The following is a 23,056-nucleotide window of genomic DNA, read 5'->3' as shown; positions in this document are numbered from 1 at the left end:
CTTCTGAAAAAATATGGTCTTATAGTTACCGTCACGAATCTTGAGCGCTGACCTTCACCTGCGCAGAAGTGATTTTTTGGGTCCCTTTTGCGGTATGAAGTGACGCGCGGAGCGGATAAAGTGCAGTGATTAGCCCGCAGTGAGGCGCAGTGCAACGCGTCATAGCCATCACTCGTGATTGGTTGAAATTCGTTCTTTGCTGCAGTTGCATGCATCACAAGACGTCGAGCACGCACAATTGTATGGCGTTTTATTTTACGATGTGCAAAGCGATGCCCACTTCCGCCAAGCGCTCGAGATCCGTGCTGGTAACTATACATTCCGAATGAGAATAAAGTAGAAGATCTTAATTTTGTTATCATTGTCTAGCGTTTTTTTCTATAGAAAATCCAAAGACTCTAACAAAACCTCTCATCTGATAGAGACTCTACCACCACGTCTTAAAACAATATTACCATAATTGTGAAAACGTGATAGCGCAATACAAGGCATAGATCGGCGTCTCTTTCACCCGCAATAATATTTCTTTCAGACGTGGTGGTACACCCTCAGAGACTATTGAAACTTTTTGCAGATAGGACGTTGAACCTAATAACCATGAATTTCGTAATAACTAGAAACAATATAATTTTAGTTCATCCTAATGTCATTCCTGACTGTTACGTGGCTGATTAAGAACATACTGCTGCAGATATATCTATGCGTACACAGTGAAGCATTCTATTCAGCTATAGGAGAAGTGAGAAACTTTTGTTATATTCAATTGAAGTCAAGGAACTGTTCAGGTAATCATGTTTTCCTCCAGATTTGATAGTTTATGACTTTCTTGTTTGTGATAGGGTGAATTTACCTTAAAGAGGATTTTTTTTTACACTATTCACATTGGCGTTATTATGACTTTGTGGCAAAGGGGGTCCTGTGTGGCTTGTCTTTTTTCCGTAGGTACGTTTTAGGATTTTAGGGACAGATCCCTACCTCCTCAAAGGTTAAAAATTGACCCTTTTTACTGAAGTTCTGCTGTCTGTTCTTGTTAACCAAGATGATATAAAATGTAAAGTCAGTTATTTAATTAACATGTTTTTTTTTATTACAGAACCACGAAAAAGAGTTTTCAAGAACGTTCACCGTGTTCTGAATGCTAGCTTCGAGAAAATTAGTGTTTGCGGTCTCTTCGTTGTTGACGCCACCCAACAAAGGAGCATAGTCAGCTTGACAGCCACCTACACCATTGTCATATTACAATTTGCTTTGTTATAAATCTAAAAAATCAGGATAATATATTATTTTTAATTTTGGAGTTGTATATTTAACTAGTTGTAATCCGCGCTCGCGGGTCCGCCCGTTACAAACCGAAAATGATCCCACGGAACATAAAATCGGGATCGGGAAAACTATCCTATGTGTTAATCCGGGTTATAAACGATCTGTGTACCAAGTTTCATTTCAATCCGTTTAGTGGTTTTCGCGAGAAAGAGGAACAAACATCCTAACATACAAACTTTCGCGTTCATAATATTAAGATCACAGAACTACTCACTTAAATAATGATTTTTAAATAACATTCTTTGAATAGCTACTTTGTTTGTATTGCCAGTATTGCCACTACTTCATATAATGACTTCGTTAATTAATAATGTTAATATACTGCAAGTAATTTTCCTAATGGTTTTTATCCATTTGCTTAGCATTTAATTTAATCACACTTTCGCCACACTTCATAAAAAACTTAAAAAACATAAAGTGGATAAAAAGAAAAACGTCAACGTCTTTTATATCTAGTAAAGGTTTTGAGGAAAAAATTCTAATTAAATTTACGTCACAATGAAGTGCATCAGAAATTTTAACGAAAAGTATTTACAAAAGAAGAAAAATCATTTGAACACCAAAAGAAATTATACACTTGAAGTACTGTTAGATAACTCAGTCGACAAAGACATACAGTCGCTTTTTCTGCCTCTGAATTTAATGGCAAACATCATTCTATGTCCAAAATACTGCATCAAAGACAACTTTATCACTCCAAATCATTTTGTGTATATCATAGCCGCATTTATTGTAACCGGTGCAATAGCTTGCCTTTTTATTCGCCAAGTCTCCATAGCTTCTGAAATGTCAATAATGGGATATTTTCATTTCTTGTGCTTATCAGCCTATTTCAACCTTTTCTTCTATTGTACCGGCTTCATTTCCACTTTTGTCTTGGATGTTATTCAAAGTACTAGACATGTCAAGTTCATCTTGACTTATCAAGACGTACATCGATACTTGAATAATTTGAACAGTGTGAAAGAGAATTGCATTATTAATTGGATGAGTATTGGAATCTTAATTGTTTGGTACTGTGTTATTGTTAGCTATGCGGTTATCTTTGAGGACATGCCTGAGACTGTCTGGCTGTATAGCATAGTTTTAACCCTTTTTGATGCATATATTTTGAATGCTGTCATGTTGCTCCGAATGCTGCGTGATAAAATCATTCTGTGGATACATTATTTAGAGCAAAGCCAATACGATGATGATGAAGCAAATGTAAAAAAAATGTTCCAGGCTTTTGTTAATATTTTGGATTGTTATAACAATTATGTGGAGTCGTTTCGAAATGTGGTTAGAACAAAATTTATAATATAATAATTTAAGTAACAAAAACACCCACACAACCACATGAAATAATATTATGTCAAAAGATCTTTTGACATTTGGCATTGATGATTTGATGCATATTTATTGTGTTTTCAGTTACTTTATCATGCAGTAGATATGATCTCACATGGGTTGGAGCATGTGCAAATCATCATAGAACTCTGTCAGCTAAATAAAAGTTTTTCAGTGAGTATGAAAAATATTTAATAGTATGGTTTAAGCAAACAACCCAGATTAAATAAAAAAAAACTACTTATTTAGGATCAAGCTAAGAAAAGCATTTATTATGAGTACAAGAACATTGATAAAGAGAACGAGAGACAAAGAAAGCGATTGCGCTCATAACAGAAACATTTATCCTTAGGTCGGATTCGAATCCACGACCTCCGGAAAGCAGTCAGTGCCATTGGCCACTAGATCAACAGGCCAGTCAAAAGTTAATAGTATGAATGCAAGGGAACAGACAATGCTCTATATAACCATTTGCAGTGTGGCATGTGTGTTGCGAAACAAGACTTTATTATTATATATTATAAAGTTTATTTTTATTTTTAGCCACTATTATCATTCAACTCCGTGTCCATGCTTCTTTGGATAGTGAAGAGTGTGATGATACAAATTATATTGAGCGTAACTTATGAGCAATTTTATGCTGCCGTCGAAAATGTGAAAGATGCTTGTTCTGTCCACTTGATGTCAAATTGTTCAGGTGATTATGGATTTTTTATTGCATTTTGATCTTGTAAATACGTACTTGTATAGAGTAGTGGGTGAATGAGCATGTCGGTATAAGCGAGGTCTTACAGCTCCAAGAAAAGCAAGGGATTTCGGTGCCCGTTAGGTTAGTTTTAAAGTTTTCTAAAGTTTATTAAAGTTTTAAACTTCTCCTTTTATTGTTCATCAAGGGGTGAGCGGAGGAAGTTAAACACTCAAGGTCACGGTTCAAAATCTATTCCTCAAAGAAAGAGACACGTTTGGACCTTTTTCAATAGTTTTAAATTCCCTTCATGGACATTCGAACCACGAATTGAATTTTGCTTTTGCAAATTGCGAAAATTATTTTCTTATTTTAATCTCTGTTTGATGATATTTTCAGGGGAAGAAAAACGTCTCTGTAAAAACGTGAAACGTTTGTGCCGATCTTCGTTTGACAAGATAAATGCGTGGGGATTGTTCTACGTGGACTCCAGACTACCACTCAGCCTTGTGGGACTCCTCACAAATTATACTGTAGTCCTGCTACAATTCGCATTTCTGTAATTTTCATATATCGTAGTGATATTTTATAAAATACTTAAGATTGACTTTCATTGATTTTAAAATATTAATATGCTCCAATAAACATGTTTGAAAAAGTAACATTAGCACTTGCTTGGATCAAACACAAACCTCGGGCACACAAATCCATAGACGGAACCACAAGGTATTTATGATACCAAAGTAAAACTTTAGTTGGTCCCTAAACCGGGCATCCAATTATTTTGGGCAATATTTTTCTAAAGCTATGAAATGGAATGTGTGCGGTTTGAAAACATGTAATTTCCATGGAAACCAGTAACATTACACCAAACTCGGATGATGTGTAAAAAGGCCCATAAACAGACAATTTTCGAAGTAATGTAATTTCATAATCAAACAAATACTGGCTTTCAGTTTATATTTGAGTACATTTTAGTTTAAGATTCGATCCTTAACATTCATATCATTACTTAATTTGAACTGATCGACATCAGACACGTCAACGGCATCAGACATGTTTTCCATACTTAAAACTTGCAAAATCAAGAAAAGTGATGGTGATATAGAAGCCAGACCATCAATAGTTACAAATTTCATCGACGAACAGTTACATTCAATACTGAGGCCTTTAAACTTTACGCTAACTTTAGTTTTCTGTGCTAAGTACAATATAAGAAACAACGCTTTATCAGTAAATAGTATATTTTACAGTTTCATTTCTTTGGTCTCAGTTCTATCTATAATGGGTCTTGCTCAATATTTCTTTCACTCGCAAGAAACATTCAGAAGGACTGACATTTTAAGCAAATTGATCGTCATCGGCTACATAGTCGATACCATAGCAACCAACATTGGTTGTTTGACAATCTTCTACACCAACTATAAAAATCGGCAAAATAACGTGCTACTAATTTTAACCATTCAAAATGCTTTTAAAATCCTTAAAATCAATGCCCGAAAATTCATCAAAATAAACTGGGCTATTGTTGTTGCTTTAAGTTGTTATTACCTCTTTTTTAACGTTTATTTTGCTTATGTAATTCATCAATTTCGTATCTGGGATGTTTTGGATACATGTTTGTTTTTGAGATTTGATTTAAATGTCATTTTCATTTCTGTTTTATTGGATCTATTGTTTCATATTGTTGAAACGTGGATTAAAGATGTTAATAGTTCGGGACTATTTGAAGATTCAGACGATGAGGCGTATTGGATCAGAATGTTTGACGTTTTTATGGATATATTAAAAGGATATCATTTGATAGAGAAACAATTGAAAAATTTTGTAAGTGACAATTTTTTAGTTACAGATGCAAGTTTCATTGATGGTAATGAAACTCCTCTTTTTTTAATCTTTTATTTAACTTGCATCGATGTAATTTGGGGTAAAATCTTGATAATTGGACTTTAAAAGAGACTGCGCCCCTGAGTTTGTTTCGACATTCCTTCTCAGAGTAGTCAGCTAAGAAATTTCGGCTCCAGCGTTCTCAAAAAAGACATGTAAAAGTGATAAAATATTGTATTTGCAGAATAAATAATTTCATTTCATTTCATTAATTGCAAAGCTGATGAATTCTACTGATCAAGATGTTGTTTTGTTCCTGACCTTTATTGTTGCGCGATTCTGACCAAACTATATAATTACATCACCTTCGCCGCTTTCAAATAATATACATATCTTTGTTCCAGATTACATTCTACACAATCGATTTATTCTTATTTTCCTTACTCTTGCTGATACAACAAATAGAGATCAACAAAATCCTTAATTTGAGTCTGTTTCAAGTAAGATTATTGTTATGTTTTTTGTGACTTCTGATCAGTCAACTAGACATAAAATGGAAAACCTAGGTTCTTTTCGACTTTTATGCCCATTAGGCTCCGTAACAACAAAATATTATGACTTGTATCTGACTTTTGTGAAAGTAGTATAGGGTATTTATGTATTCAAACACGGCGAGGAGTACCGACGCAGCATTTAGGGGTGATAACGGTTCTACTTCTATCACTCCCAGACGCGGGAGGTCGTCATCTTCTTTTCGAATAATTGACCTGGTGTCTGAGTTCAAGCCGGGCCTCTGACATGGCTTCATATTCCTTGAATTCACAGGTGTGCTGATTTTTCCACTAGACTGTCAGGCATCAGTGTGGGCGGGATCCGAACCTTTGAGCTTTGACTTGGCAGTATTAATGGTCATATAACTGCACTCAAGCCGGAGGGGTAGTAAGCGTATTTTAGGTATCAACGGATGCGTTGTGTTACGTTAAAAGTCACTTCTATATGAGACCCGTTTCACCGCCTTTGACAATGCTGTGTCACCTTAAACTTCTGGAAGCTTCTGACTTCCTCAATGGTTAATTCCAACTTTAAGATGTTTCACCCAATGTTTTATGTTTTTTAGTCTGCTGCCATAATGTTCTTACCTATATTGTGGCTTACAAAATGTTTCGTCGTACAATTTTATTTGCATATGAGATGTGAAAGATTTTACTCAATCATTTTTGAAGTTCGAAACCTGTGTATTTTAAGAATGAATTCGAGAGAATGCTTAGGTAAGTATGACTTAAATTTATTATAATTAAACAGTAAATAAAACAGTCATGCAACTAAAACGAACCATTTTTCAACCGACTTTCATACTGGATGGAGCTTTCATGAATTTTGTTGCATATTTTTGGCTAAGCTATAACCGCATAAGTGAAACGATCACAGGTTAAGCAATGCTTGACGCGGTTAGTCCGTAGATGGGTGACCATCTCTGTCATAACGAGTTCCTCCGTGTTTCGGAAGGCACGTTAAATTGTGGGTCCCGGCTGTTATTCCTACATCTTTGACAGTCGTTACAGGTAGTCAGAAGCTTGTCGTTACGTTACAGAATGTCTGAGAACCAGTCTAACCAAGGGGTATCGTGTTGCCCAGGTAACTGGGTTGAGGAGGTCAGATAGGCAGTCGCTCCTTGTAAAACACTGGTACTTAGCTGAAACCGGTTAGACTGGTAGCCGACCCCAACATAGTTGGGAAAAGGCTAGGCCAATGATGATTTTTAATTTATTGTGAAAAAGCTGCCACTTGGTCCCAATAAAAAAACAGTATCAGTAGTTTTTGATTAGTCTCTTTTTCTATTTTTATTATTTTCAATTTAAACGTTACCTTGTTATAAGTTTTTAAATGAGTGTCTTTATAAGTATCCATTTTAATGTCGATCTTATTTCCCAGGCACTCAAAGGCGAGTTTGCAAGAACATACAACGTGTACTCAAAGCTACCTTCAGGAAGATGGATGCCTGTGGTCTGTTTGTTATCGACGCTTCTCTATCGCTGCATTTCTTCAGCCTCGTTGCCACATACTACATTGTCATACTGCAATTCTGCCTGTGACATATTTATATAAAAATAAAATTAATATTGGCTTAAAAATGGAGGAGTTTATTTATATTTCCTGTTATAAACTTCTCCCAAAATATTTCACTTTCTTGTTTGCAAGTTTACGTTATAACTTCTCAGAGCCATTTCAAAGAATGTTAGACTTTTTACCTAAAACTCGATTGACATTTATATATAAAAGAAACAGCTGCTGTTGTTTGTGAAAAATGGGAAGGCAGTGGTAACACTGCGTTTTTACAACATACTTAAATTGAACAATGGACACATGTAGAAAACAAGTGCTGAAGCTAAACAGAAAAGCATCATTTTCTAATGAAACAGACTAAAAATAGAACAACAACCGATAGTTTTTATCCTCATCCAATCATATTTAGATAATTAGATGACTGAATTTACTTGTAGAAGCTTAATTTAAGTGAAAGAGCTGACATTAGCAGACATGTTTTTTATTATAAAAAGACTCAAAAATATCCGAGTCATTAACACAAGAGTAAAACAGAGCCATGATATAAAAGTGATCGATAAAAGTTTACAATCCCTACTTAAGCCGTTGAATTTGATGCAAACTTTATTCTTATGCGCGAAGTACGAAATTCAAGATGACATTGCCACAGCAAATCATACTTTCTACAGTGTCGCTTCAGCCGTCAGTTTGCTATTTGTCACTGGTATCTTCGCATATAGTCTATCAACCATTCTATCAAGTTGCGCTTTGAAAGGACACCCCTTCATCATAAAATTTGGCTCCTTCGTTAAATGCCTCTTTTGTATAATCGGTTTTTTTCTAAACCATTACACGAATATTATTTACAGGCTTGACAATTTCTTGTTCATTTCTAAAATTCAAAGTGCTTTCAAGGTCGTCATGATCGACAGTAGGAAACATATGATAGCTAATTGGGTGGCCGTCGTTTTATTAAATAGTTTCTATATCTTTCATTTACTGTTTTTTGGATTTCAAGTGTCACGTTTGCGTTGGGTGGACATCATGGTTACATATTTTGATATTTTGTTCGATATGAATCTTGTTTATGCGTCGAGATTGTTGAGCTTATTAAGAGATCATCTTACTGTTTTGATGAAGAAAGTTAAACGTTCAGGATGCTTTAGAGAATCATTTAATGAAACTTATTGGAGAGGAATATTCAATGCTTTTTCGGATATTATTGATGCTTATCAACTTTTGGAGAAAACTTTCGAAGTCCTTGTAAGTATCCTTCATTTAATGAACTGGCCTTGTTAGATGTCGTATTTGAACATTCCTCAATCATTTATGTAAAATTAAATTGCCAATTAGAAAAAAAATACACCAGCTGTTCAAAATTCTGTGTTTCAAATCAATCAAGGTATTTATTTATCAATCAAATAAGATTATCGCTATCCACGTTTGGGCACAGGCCGCCCCTAACTTGGGCCAGACAACTTTTTCCAAGACCTTTTTTTTAGTCATCAATCCATCCGACTGTAAATCCTCCTATACTGCGCTTGAATCCGATCCGTGGTCTATACTCAAAGCCTCTTCTGTTCCAACTTCTGTCCTTTGACAGAGCCTACTAACCCGCTGCCACTTAAGCATGATAATTCTACCAGCACACCTGTTCATCCCTGGATTACTTATGTAAAATTTTATCCTTCGAATAAACTCTGAACATACCTCGCTCCATGAAGGTATTTCAAGTATGCTAAAAGGAGTATCTCTTATAGTTGTAGGCTTGTATTGTTCCTGGCAAAAATAGTACAATTTGTTTTGCAGCGTGAGAGGAACAAGGGACTCGTTTTTCGTCTTACGGAAATGTTTTCGGCGGTACCTTATAAATTTTATTAAAGTGTTGCTGTTATTTTTCATTTTTATTTACAGATAGCTTTCTGTACAATCAATTCATTTATGCATGCTTTATTAATTGTTTCGCATCAAATTGAATACAGAAAACTATTGAATTGGGATACGAAGCAAGTAAGTGAGTTTTAGTTGTTTTTTTTTTCTCAGTCAAAAACGTTTCAAAATCAAAAGTTTTTTTCAGTTTGTTTCAATATTGCTCATATCCTTATTTTGGACGACGAAGACCTTGTTGGTGCAATTTTATTTGAACGTGGAAAGTGAGAGGTTTTATATAACTATTTCTGAAGTACATAACACCTGTATCATGCAAGTTAAATGTAGATCACACTCAAGTAAGTATTGTGTTAGTTGAAAAAATACACGTCCGCGCTATCTATGTACTTAAAACAATGAATGGAGTTACGTCGTCAAAAAAATATGCCATTCGACACCAGATGGCAGTAACGGGCTAGATTGTTAAATTCCGCTGCGTACAATTATACTTAGAGAAAAACGGCGTTTGGTAGCGAATAATTTTGAAGGTAGCCACTTCAAGCTCAAATTTTAACTTCAATGTCTTTTGCTACTTAAAAAAATTATGACATCAACAACCGTTGCTTAGCCTCGACCTTATTTAGGTATTTGTTGTTATAGTAAAACAGAAATAAAGCCAATTACATGTAAAAAATGTAACAATCTAGCCGTCACTGTTCATGTGGCACAGCCTGGTGATAGCCAGAAAGATGGACAGACTGCAATTGGGTTTCGATTTCATCTTTCTTGTCTTAACCTTAAAAATATTCTTGATACAATTGCTCCTAATTTCGTTTCATTAATTTCACAGATGTTAAAAAGCAAGTTTGTAAGAACATTCGCCGTGTGCTCAAAGCTACCTTCAAGAAGATGGATGCTTGTGGTCTATTCGTCATCGACGCTTCTCTCTCGCTTCATTTCTTCAGCCTCATGGCCACATACTGTATTGTCGTACTGCAGTTCTATTTTCTGTGATTGTTTTCCGATCGACTAAAAAAAATCTGTAATGTCACCTGAACGTAAATTTATTTTTAAATTAAATAACGTAGTAAATAATGTGTTTCCCTCTGTTATTTTGTACCTTTATTTTATACAAAGTGAGTGTTTCTTCGTATTAATAAATGCCACAGTAATGAATTAATTTCCTGCGATATCTCTGCACTTTCATCAGAATGCTTAAAATAACTAAAAATATAATAATGGGGTGGATATAAATAAAGGTTTTGACGACAGCCTTCGTGGAACGCGCCTATACTATGAACCCTTGTAGAAAGACTGAAGCTATAGATATACCACCTAAGTTCACATTGTGGAATGCAATAAACGTATTGAGTATTGAGTATATACTTACAATTAAGAATAAAGTATCAAGAAGATCAATTGTTATATCTTTTGACCCACAATTTATGTCTGCGACTTACTCGTGTGTAAATTCTTGATCATTTAGAAGTTTTGGGGATAGAGCCAATTATGCCGTTGCAAACATTCTTAAAAATATTCAATCAAGTGTTGTCTTCACTTCCAAATGACCTCTTTGGTTCAATAGAAGAAATAGAAAAAATACTATTTAATCTAACAAATAGAACTTTATCAAAGAGTATTTTACTTAATGTATCGGATCGCATGATCGGATAATTTGATGTCTGTTAGCTATAGTGAATGTATTCGTCATACCTTAATTTAGGTCGAAGATCCGACATTATCAGACATGTTTTCGAGTGTAAAAAGACTTGAAAAGGTCCGAGTCACCACTAAAATTACAGTCAGACAACGCAATAACAATAAAATGATCGATAAAGATTTACAATCGATACTTAAGCCGTTCAATTTGATGCACGTTTTATTCTCTTGCGTCCAATACGAAATTCGGGATGACATTGTCACAACAAATCATTTCTGCTCTGGTGTTGTTTCATTCATCGTTTTCCTCATTATAACTTCTATTTTCGCGTATAGTATTTTTCTAAATTTCAGAACGAGCACTGTCAGGAATCATTCTTTTATAGTAAAACTTGGCTTCTTCACCAAACCTCTTTGTAGTGCGATTGGCTTCATGCTTAACTATTTCACAAGCATTCGCAATCGTAATGACAATGTTGTTTTTCTTTCAAAACTTCAAACTGCGTTCAGGTTGCTTAAGATCGACTCCAGAAAGCAAATGAAAGCTAACTGGACTATCGTCGTTGCTTTGAATTGTTTTTATATTATCTACATATTGTATTTTCATTACGGATTTTCATCTTTCGAATGGTGTACAATTTTCATGGTATATTTTGATATTTTGTTCGATGTCAATGTCATTTATGCGTCTAGATTGTTGGACTTATTAAGATGTCACTTTGAGGTGTTGATAAAGAAAGTGAAGAGTTCAGGATATATTGGAGAATCAGATAATGAAGAGCTTTGGATCGGAATATTCAATGCTTTCGAGGATAGTATTGACGCCTATAAACTTTTGAACAAAACTTTCGAAGGCTTAGTAAGATTTTTTCTTTGACTTTCGAATTTATTTCAAATACAACGAATTTAAACAAAAAAGAAAATTAAAATTTGTAAATTAAAATGAACGTATGAAAGGAAAAAAAAACGTGAACATGGTGAAGAAAATTTCTTGATCAACAATGAACTGTTTTTTTTTTGCAAAATATATAATTCTTATTTCGGAATACTCGTGGACAGTATTATTATTACTGCTATTGTATAAGATCTTCTTACTTAAATGTGTTTTCTCGATAGTATAATGATTATTCATACCCGCTCTATGCAAGATGCAGACCTATTGCTTACATGATGCATATGGATGAAATATTTAATTGTACAGAACGATATTTTCAGGCATTTCAGCGTATTGATAATCTGTGATACATACGTTATTATTTATTTGTTCCTACAGATTGTCTTCTATACAGTCCACTCATTTTTTAATGCTGTATTAATTGTTACGCAACAAATCGAGCAAAGACAGGTTCACACTTTAAGTTTTAAGAATGTAAGTAAGATTATGGTATACTTCGTGCTTTATTAAGCAGATCTTGTCATAAGATAGGTAGTATATGGAAAATATTTTGTTGCATGGGGTGGACCGCTAATGTCTTGTTCACAAGTCAAGAGCAATAAGTGAAAAAAATATTCTACCACAGAAGCTTAACTTTTAGAATTGCTCGAGGTTCTTTTGCGCAACCCTGAGGCCTCAAGGATTTTGCCACAAGAATTTGGTCTACTCCTCCGTCTCTTCTATCAGTTAATCCATAATTATTTTTAATCCAACCTGCTGCTAGATGGGTGCCCTCTCCTCCCATGATTCTCTATCCTGAGCCAACTGAAACCTGTTCAAATCAATCTGCTATTGCTTCCTAGGCTGATCATGATAGCGTCATCCCGCCCTTGGCTGCTATAATATGAAAGTAAATTTTTCAATGCACTAATTTCTGACGTCATAGGAACCACACCAGCTCATGATTAAGGACTCTAATCGGTTCAAAAGTAGAAAACTGATAATAAAAACAACTTGTCGACAGAAAGCGCTGTATTAAACAATGATCAAGCCGCCTTACAAAAATGGATTTCAAATAATAACCGTTAGGTATAATTTTATTTCCAGTCTGTTACAATAGCGATCATATGTATAGTTTGGATAACGAAAACCTTATCCTTACTATTTTGTTTGAACTTGGAAAGCGAGAGGTTTTACATGACTACGTCTGATGTAAGAAATACATGCATCCTACAAGTGAAGTCCAGAACTTGTTCAGGTGAATATTACTGGTAGTTTTTACATCAAGCCCACTGTGTGGTACTGCTAGGCAGAAGCCTCTACCAAATCCTGATAAATTTCTCTTTCGCAGGCCACTTGGAACCAGCTCCGGTGATATTCGTTTAAATCATTCCGCTACCGCTTCCTAGGACGACCACGGTTACCTTGTCGGTCCTCTGGTTCCCATAGTGTGTGCCATTGCCCAGTGGTCACAGTCCTATGCAGCTGAAGTGATTCGCCTTACCAAATTTTACCCTAAAAGCTTTTTTGCTGAATTCATTTATGCTAGTTTCGGAGAGCAGCGTGGTGTTTACGATTCGGTCTTGTAACTTAACACCAAGATTTTTGCGTTCCAAAACTCTTTGGTGGAACTTTTATGAGTCGGAAAACACCAGGACTGAGCACTGTAGGCTACACAAGCAGGATGCATATCATCATCCACAGCTTTTGTCCTCCCACTGCTGTGAAAAGGCAGGAGGCACATGCCAACGGCTCTTTCACTTGGGATAGATCAGCAGGTTACCCTTCATTAGGACAAATAGTTCGTTTTTAATACGTCGATCGATTACTCTGTCTGTTGCTATAATTTGTACTCATCGACATACGTCTGTATTTCCTATCCTTCTATCTCGACTTTACGATATTTTCTTGTGTGGTAATTCATTACACTAAACTTTCATTTGTTTATTTTCCAGATGGAAAGAAGCGAGCTTGTAAGAACATCCGTCGTGTGCTCAGAGCTACCTTCAGGAAGATGAATGCTTGCGGTCTATTTGTCATCGACGCTTCTCTCTCGCTATATTTCTTCAGTCTCATTGCTACGTACTGTATTGTCATACTGCAGTTCTATTTTCTGTAACACGTGCTTAAAGAAAAATTCCTTTGCTCAAAAGTAAAAATAAAATGTCTGCTCTAGAATAAGATAATTTTCATCGTAATGCAGATGCAGAAACCAAATAAAAATTAAATTAAATGTGAGTTTTTGTTTCCTATCCTACTTACCTCGAACAGTAGGGAGAATTAATTATGAGCGTACGTATACATATATCAAGATATTGGTTTTGGAGGTATTGGTTAAAAAAGAAAATTAAGCTTTGAGTTGTTATTGTTGGTCTTAACAACATATTCCGAATGATATATTTCAGAGAATTTTATAATCATATGTATATTTAAAGGCAAAGTATCAACTGAAGATCTTTGTCCTGTTTGATTAACTATTTCCTGCTTCTACAAAAAAAAACTTTTTAGACTTCGTTTTTGTTTCGACAAACATTTGATAATGTCTCGCGATGAATGTTTTCCGATGACTGATGATAGGTAAGTATTTACTATATTCGTTGTATATGTTGCTGCAAATGTAACTATTAAGACGTTATGAAAATAGAGGATTGTCAAAATAAATAAATTGCTCCCTAGTAAGGTTGTTTTAATTTTACAAACTGGTTTAAATTTGAAGTAATACATGTAACATAACAACTTCTTTTGCCTCCGACGGAAGAAATTGTATTATACAAAATAGAACTGCAGTATGACAATACAGTGAGTGGCCATGAAGCTGAAAAAATGTAACGACAGGTAAGCGTCGACGACGAATAGACCACAAGGATCCATCTTCCTGAAGGTGGCTTTGAGGACACGATGTATGTTCTTACAAACCCGCTTTTTTGCATCTGGGGAAAAAATGAAAGTTTAGTGAAATTAATGTTCTTGAACAAAACTGACTTATTTAACTTTCATATTTACCTGAACAAGTTTTGGACTTCATTTGTAAAATGCAGATATTTCGTACATCAGACGTAGATATGTAAAACCTCTCGCTTTCCACGTTCAAATAAAATAGTAAGGATAGATTTTTCGTCATCCAAATAATACATAAAAGTATTATTATAACAGACTGGAAATAAAATTCAACATTAATATCCAATAAAATACTTTCCAAGTACGGATACGTACGGATTGTCCTCTAATATTATGGTTTATATACAATCCGGGGTTAGATTTTGAACCACCTTCATGCCTCTCACATCTAGCTTACACGACTTTGACATCCTTGGGGAATTTTCGGGCGTTTCCTCATGATAATATTTTCCTTCACCGTTTTTAGCAAGCGATAATCACAGTCTGTAACTTAGTCAAAGAGGCAGTCAAAATTAGATTAGGCTTATGTATTATGTACTGATGAAATTAAACTTGAGAACGTTAATTTATACGATTTCGCAAAATTCGTAACTTCCGTCGAGGGGAAGGTCGGCGCAGTGTAACGGACTCCTTCTGCAGAAAGTCCGAGTCTTTTTCAATTCCAGCAAGTTTCGTTACCGCTGCCCATGGTTTAAGTAAATGGTAGTCCAATCCCTTCGCCACCGAAAGATATTGAAGACATTGAGTTTCCGTTTTCGTTTGAAAATGGGACGACAAAATCCATCTTCCAAATACCAAGACTGTAATAAATCTTACTTACTTGCTTTAGATCGAGAATATAAAATTTTCTGTGCTCAATTTGTTGCATAACCATTAATTGAGCATAAACGAACGCGAGGGCTGTATAGCAAGCAATCTGTAATGTTAAATAATAATCAACAAGGCCTGTATGATCTGTGTCGCCATGTACCCCTTTAAAACGGACTTGGTCTCTTCCCTTTAAGTTATCGCGTGATTTCATGGGGAGGAAAAGAGCCAGGAGTCATGGTTGCTATGTGGGAAAGTCTTTATTGCAGCCCAAAGGAACTATCCCACATAGCATCGTTAAATACGGTAGTTCGCATTATCATAATCAATAGTTCTCCATCTACTTTGGAATGTTAACAAAACCTCTAGGTACTTGTTTGACCTGAGGGTCTACCACGACCTTTTAAAGAAGTATAATAATTATGGTTATGGATGGTTTATGATCATACTGCATCTATCTTTCGAATATTGCTTTACATGTTTTTAAACCGGGTTTAAACCAGCCTTATCCACCAGCGAGTTTCCCCCAAAAATAAGAAAACAACCTTGCGGATTATTATATGCGAATCGATTCAGTAAAACTAAGAAAATTCAAGAATACAGATTTAAGTTAATGCTTTTTGTGTACAAACAAGTTTTTGACAGATTGAGTTAAACAGAGTAGGTCTGTTCAATCCCTTTTTTCAAACAAACAATTTTAAAGCAAATTCAATATACTAACTTCGATTTCGAAAGTTTTCTTCAAAAGTTTATAAGCTTCAATACTGTCCGCAAAAGCATTGAATATTCTTATCCAATACTTTTCATTATTTGATTTTCCAGTATATCCTGGACCCTTGACTTTCTTTATCAACACTTTAAGGTGACATCTCAATAGGTTCAACAATCGAGACGCATAAATGACATTTATATCGAACAAAATATCAAAATACATCATTAGTATCGTAGACCATCGTATAGGGATAAATATGTAATTGAAGTACATAATGTAGAGAATATGGAAACAATTTACTGATACGATGATTGCCCAGTTAACTATCATTTGTTTTCTGGGGTCAATCCTAAGCACTCTGTACGCACTTTGTATTTTTGAAAGAAGAATGACATTGTCATTACTATTTCGAATGCTTGTGTAATAGTTTAGAAAGAAACCGATCATGCTGCAAGCGGATTTAGTGAAGTAGCCAAATTTTATTGCGAAGGGGTAATTTTGGACTATGCTCATTCTAATGTCAGCTGATACGCCATACACGTAGATACAAAGAATAATGAAGAAAACAACAAGAGAAACGACACTGTAACAAATATGATTGGATGTGACAATGTCATCCTGTATTTTGTATTTGGCGCAGAAGAATAAAGCTTGCATCAAATTCAATGGATTAAGTATCGATAGTAAATCTTTATCGATCATTTTTATTTCTTTGCGTTGGTTGACACTTATTTTGTTTGAGACTCGGTGCTTTATAAGTCTTCTTAAAATGGAAAACATGTTTGGTAAAGTCGGCTGTTCGATCTAAATTATGCTATGACGAAAAAATTCCGCCACTCATCAAAATAAAAGTAAACGTAATTAAGTAAATATATAGCCAGTCACGTTGCGAAACTGTGGGTTCTGTAAAAAATTGGTTCAAGATCGCTCGATTATTTGACAAATTAATTTCATAAATTATTTGGCATTCAACAAAGTAATGACTTAAACAATCGTTGCTTAACCTCGATCTATATTTTTAGTATCTTTGTTACGATGTCTTCAAAAATTTCAACTGAATAGCTATCACGGTAACAAAGACAGGCCTCGGTAACAGGGTGTCGTATTATTTTTGGTATGGAACCCTAAAAAAGATATATGTTCAAGTTCTCTTAGTTTAATTAGATATGATGTTTATGTTTCGTCAAGCGTAGAGCTCTTATTCGGACATGTTATTTGCTTAATTACATAATATTTTGGAAAAAAACAAAAAATAATAGGGTTTTAGGTGTCCTTTAGAATTCTCAAAAAAAGGCCGTCAGGTCACAAAAAAAAGTCCAATATGCTTAATTATTTATTGAATTCAATGCTAAAGAAATGCAAATTGTAATTGAACTATAGTGTAGTCTGTTAGTAAGCTTAGTAATTTTAGAGGTAATACTGCATCAACGCTGACTGGGCCGAAAAGACCAAATTTACTAAAACTGGCCTTATGGACACGCTTCACGTTTTTACATAGTCTTCTTTCATATTCTAAAAAAAGACAATAATATTATATACTCCACATCTTTCACACAACGCCATCTCGGCTCAAACTAAGCAAAGCTATGTATTATGAGTACAAGACAACTGAAAAACTTATTAAAAAAATTTACCTAATAATAATTTAACCCAGAACAAAGATGCTCAACACACAAATATTTTCCATGGGTAGGAATCGAACCCACGACCTCTGGTGTCAGTCAGGGCTATTAACCACTAGATCATTAAGCACTATAATACCTGAACATTCAGATTTCAATTTGATTGAACACAAATCTAAAGAGATTTCCAAGTCTTTATACAGGGCTTCACATGTGAAACTAAATACACAATGCAAAGCGATATTTTTTATTAATCCACTATACATTAGTAACAATTGGACTGGCAACACCTGTGGACAAAAAAAGGGAATATTATTTAAAAAGAAATAGGTTTCAGACGAAAGTGATGATTTCAAAGACCTCCAAGAAGATCATCTCGAGGTGGTTAAAGAAAAGATGGCGTAAGTAGCTCTGACGCATCTGGTCATGCGCAGAGTCACAAATTAAGAAAAATAAAACAATATTTTGCTCATAATCTTGCTTCTAATTCATCAGTACTCGTGTACCTGTCTATATAGGATGAAGGAAATAGATGAATAAAAATTATCAGAAACACTTACTAAACCGTGGGTTTCTTTAAGAGTATGGATACTGTAATGAATATGAATCAAAGCCCGAAAAAATGTCTCCAACAGATGAAAACAGACCTGAAATAAAACATGCATTAGTATCTTTAGATCAAGTTTACAATTATTACGAATTAACAGCAAAGAAGCAAGAAAGGCAGGGCACAAACGTGGACACTCTTGGTCTTGTATCAGTCACAAGCTACCGATGAAAATTTAAATTTCAATAGATGTTTCCAACCACCAGACCTCTAAACGATATAGCAAAAAACCGCCTAATAAATCAAAATCAAAATCAAAATCAAAATTCATTTATTCAAATTAGGCTACTAAGTAGCACTTTTTGAAGGTCATTTACATTGGACAGCACCCAGTTTCGCCCACCCTTCACCGCTTCCTAAGTGCTTTTGCTGTGAGAGAAGAAACGGCGCAACAAACTCCCCAATAACTTCCAAAACTTTCTTCATCTACGTATACTTACCAACGGTTCGAACGAAAGTTTAAAATACTTATAACATTCTACAATACTTTCATAATCCTTAAACTTCCTATCACAACAAATATTATCATCAAAGCTGTCTTCAGATTTAAATCTTCTGATCCACAAACCAGCATTGTATTTTAACAAGTTTAAAAATCTGATCGCATAAAGCATATTAATGTCAAAACAAATTAAGGCTAACCAGTACAAAATATCTACATCAGATATCCTAGGAACATATATTCGTCTCAAGCTAAACATGGTGATAACAGTTATCACCATGAAAATAACACTGATCCAATTTTGGAATATAAGCCTCTTAATACTGATGTATTTGAAGCTTCTAATTATATTTTGGAGATTTAAGACACAGTAGATATTGAAATCACTGTAGATATTGTTGAAAGTGTAATTAATGAGGTAACCAATGGTATAAAGGAAGAAATCGAAGTAATGGATGCATTTAATCAAAAAATTAATTCGTGAAGGCATGGTTATAGCATGGTAGAAGTAAAGAGCGCAAGAAAATGTTATGCAAAGGATTGTTGAGACCTTTGCTATGCACTTATTAGAAGAAATTGTATTATTTTTAATGCTGTATTTAGGGCTAATAATGGCATATTGCAGAATATTCAGTGGCAAGAGTATGGCTTGTACATCTTCATCGATTTTATTTATGTGGTTTCTATGATTTATTCGCACTCTATTGAACACCATTTTGTAAAAGAACGACAACTTTGTAAATATATAAACACAAATGAAGAAGTCATAAAGTCAATTACTTAAAAATGTGTGTACGAGTGTGGGGAAGTCGTATGTATATGAAAAAAAGTTGAAACGATCCGTTTGTTTCACGCAATAGATTTTATTTTTGAAGGGAAGATTTTGTCTTGTAAATTGGCATGTTTAATTACGTAAGTGCTCTGGAAGATGTATTACTATAAGAGTCCTTTTAAAGTGAACTAAATTCTTCTAATGCAAAAGGAATAGAACATTATTTACCTAGATCTTGAATCAAAATGTATGCTTCCAACTTCTCGAGTGGATTGTAAGAAATTACTGTTTTATTTAAGACTAGCTGTTGCACGCGACTTCGTCCCCGTGGGTAGAAGATATAAGTTATGATTTATACCTGCCCTATTTTTTCACATTTTCCTTAGTATGTTCGCTCCTATTAGTCGCAGCGTGATGGTTTATAGCCTAAAGCCTTCCTCGATGAATGGTCTATTCAACACAAAAATATTTTTTCAATTTGGACCTGAGATTTGCGCGTCCAAACAAACAAACAAACTCTGCAGCTTTATATATTGGTATAGATATAGATAACATTTGACTCGATAGCTTGAATACGGAAGAAAAGTTTCATCGACGAGTTCCCTTGTTCTAAAGATTCAAGATATGATTCTGGATCTAGATCAAGTTTATCAAGACTTTTTCGAATTTCAGAATCGATAGTTTTTTAGCCAGAAGTAATCATCGTCATATAAACATAATAATATACATATACCTACAAATACTACGACACCATACCGAGCGAAGTCACTGAAACAGCTTGTATAGTAACTTGTCAAGTTATCGACGGCTGGAAAATTACTATGACAGAGCAAGATTAATAACTTACATCATTAGTAAACTAACCTTGGAATGTAAGACAAGTGTTTTTTAAAATTGTTCCACCTTAAATTCGAATCGATCGCTCTAATACAATTGAAACTTTACTAAAAGACTAAAACGTTTTACATCGTAATAGAATTGAAAACTTTAGATGAGCAAGGAGGTATATTCTAACATGTGACATACATTTTCAAATCAGTTCAATCCATCAATATCGTTAGCGTTTGAAAAACAGTTCTAATCTAAATCCACTACAGTCCAGACCATAACTTAAGAGTAATCATTTTTCCATAAACATGTATTTCAAAATTTACAAATACTGATCTTGGTGCTTTCGGGATCTGGAGTTTCAGCCATTTGTAACGACAACGGCCCTTATTTAGGTCATATGCTATTGGACTCATAATGATTGTCACTTACTGTCTAGATGATACTATCGTCTAGACAGACAGGATAATGACATTTAACGACGTACGAATACTTATAAATGTATGATGGCAAAGAATATACTTACAAAAATGACCGCTCGAACAACAGCGATCAATAAAGGAATTTTGGATATCCTCCTTCCTTTTTACTTCCTTAATTTAATAACTGCGACGCGGAAATACAATATCAAAGAAAAAAGTGCGCAAGAAATCAGTTTAAAAAATATATTGGTTTCGATATTCGCCAATTGTGTGTTCACAATTTTTTGCTACAGTATTTATAAATTCGCATACTTCAGTGCTGGGAGACCATATTACTGCATTCTCTATTCTCAATATGAAATTTTCTTCTTCTTTCTAAGTGTTTATATTTTATTCAATAGTTCTCGTAGCGTTCTTTTGCTTTCCACTTTAAGCGAGTTACATAGGCGGATGAATATCGATAAAGATTTGGTGATATTTAAGTTTCTGTCATGGGCTGCTACTAGTTATCTTGTAACCTGTGTCGTCTCATTAATTTTGTTCAAATTTCTTTACGACAAAACTTGGTTTTCGTGTCGAGCCGTTACTCTATTTGTTTCCATAGTTTTTGATGTACAAGTAATGGAAGTTGTTACTTATGTATGTTTGCTTTCGTGTAAGATGAGGTTATGGAGGGAGTATATTGAAAAGCTAAAATGCCATGGCGTAGACGATGAAGTTGGTTTTGATATGGAAACAACTTTAAAAGAATTGTTGAATATTTTAAAATTGATGAAAAAAGCTTGGAAACTGATTAGGAAATCAACAGGGTTCATAGTAAGTGTAATATAAGTGCAACTTGTTAAATAAACATAAAAAATCAAATCGTTCGACTTCTTAGTCTCAAATGGATGTTGATGTGCAACTTGGTGACCGAGTTTTGAGGTTTAGGTCTCCGACGAAAACTGAACCACCTTGAAAATTCTTAACTGTTTCGAATTTTTCGTTTACTACAATTCTACAGTAGTATGTTAGTTTGAGTAACGGTTTGAATGACTTTCTGAAAAGAGGCAACAAAAAATATTTCTGTTGCTGCTATAACTATAAATAGTGGCAAAAGAATTGCATTTAAGGTCTCCCAAACGATTTGTTTTTCTTTCCCCTATTTGTACTGGACCCTCATTATCGCAAGTCTGACCCGCATTTGAAATATAAGGTATATTTTTCAGATATTGATTCACACCACGGCAGTCTACTTAAGGACACTACTTTACGTGAAAATTATAATTGAGAAGCAAAAATATGAGAGGGTAAGTAAAAGTGGTTAGTGGCCCTCGCCATACCGGAGTTCGGGAGTTCGAATCTCACTCAGGATTCATGTTTGCGTTATGAATTCATCTGTGTAATTTATCGATAGAATGCATGTATTGAGAAAAATATAAGCGCATTTCAGCTGTCTTGTACTCATAGTACAAGCTTCACTTACTTTGAGACTAGATGGCGTTGTGAAATTTTATTATCATACCTTAAATTATTGTTATTTTCAACCCACGTCAAAAGGAGGAATTTCTTTAATCGTGTATATTTTATGTTTGTAACTTCTTAGCTTCGGATTCGATGAACTAATTTTGTTGATTCTTTTTCATTCACCGTGAAAAGGCTATCGTTTGGTCAAGTTTGGTTAAGAAGACTTTTTTATTTCAAGTGTCTTGTATGTTTGTCTTGTAAAAACAATAATATTTTTACTAAATTTCAGAGTAATATTCGAGTTATCATAAGTCATTCCGTGGGAATGGCAATGTTGCTATCCAAGGAGTACTCAGTCGAGGTAGCATTATGTCTCGCTTGTAAATCATTTTACAAAGAAGTTGAGAGAGCACTAAACGTTTTTATATTTACAAAGTTGTTTCAAGAACGTACCGGTAAGTTGACTAGTATGAAACACAATCTAGTGTTTTCTTGAGCATCATGTTGAAATCCTGTCGAAAAAAGGGTTGCTATAAGGTTGACTGGGATGTGTGTCTGTCTGTGACATCGTAGCACCTTTATTTAAAAGATAAATATTTATGACCAGCTAATTAAAAACAGAAATATTTTTAAGGGGTACTTTCATTCAATAATTTTTTCTTTCTCATATATTATCGTCTTTCACACAATCTACGATTTTTTTAAGCTTAATAGTCTCTATGCACAATTGTATATATTCATTTAAACATTATTCTATCGAAGTATTATTGAAACTATTCCTTAAAATATTTAACTAAAGATATTAAAATGTAAAAACCTGGTGAAAACCGCTGGGTCCCGTTGGATGCAGGTGGCAATGAACCGGTCGCGCTGGAGAAATTGTGGAGAGGC

At 34.5% G+C, this 23,056-nt stretch overlaps 2 protein-coding genes across 2 annotated transcripts; both read left to right on the top strand.

Moving 5' to 3' along the window:
• Positions 1–2,716: 2,716 nt before the first annotated feature.
• Positions 2,717–4,505, top strand: LOC113493988. Its single transcript, XM_026872068.1, has 3 exons — positions 2,717–2,826; positions 3,196–3,349; positions 3,737–4,505. The coding sequence occupies exons 1-3, from the start codon at positions 2,758–2,760 to the stop codon at positions 3,898–3,900; spliced, it is 387 nt and encodes a 128-aa protein (XP_026727869.1). The 5' UTR covers positions 2,717–2,757; the 3' UTR covers positions 3,901–4,505.
• A 5,609-nt stretch (positions 4,506–10,114) lies between these two features.
• On the top strand, positions 10,115–13,751 carry LOC113494109. Its single transcript, XM_026872257.1, has 4 exons — positions 10,115–11,594; positions 12,009–12,104; positions 12,717–12,867; positions 13,565–13,751. Exons 1-4 carry the CDS (start codon positions 10,824–10,826, stop codon positions 13,726–13,728), a joined length of 1,182 nt encoding a protein of 393 aa, XP_026728058.1. The 5' UTR covers positions 10,115–10,823; the 3' UTR covers positions 13,729–13,751.
• Positions 13,752–23,056: the final 9,305 nt, after the last annotated feature.

Source organism: Trichoplusia ni, chromosome 5, assembly GCF_003590095.1.
Source record: "Trichoplusia ni isolate ovarian cell line Hi5 chromosome 5, tn1, whole genome shotgun sequence".
Lineage (NCBI taxonomy): Eukaryota > Metazoa > Arthropoda > Insecta > Lepidoptera > Noctuidae > Trichoplusia > Trichoplusia ni.
The sequence above is the reverse complement of the archived record's forward strand: the minus strand, read 5'-3'. Positions and strand labels throughout refer to the sequence as shown.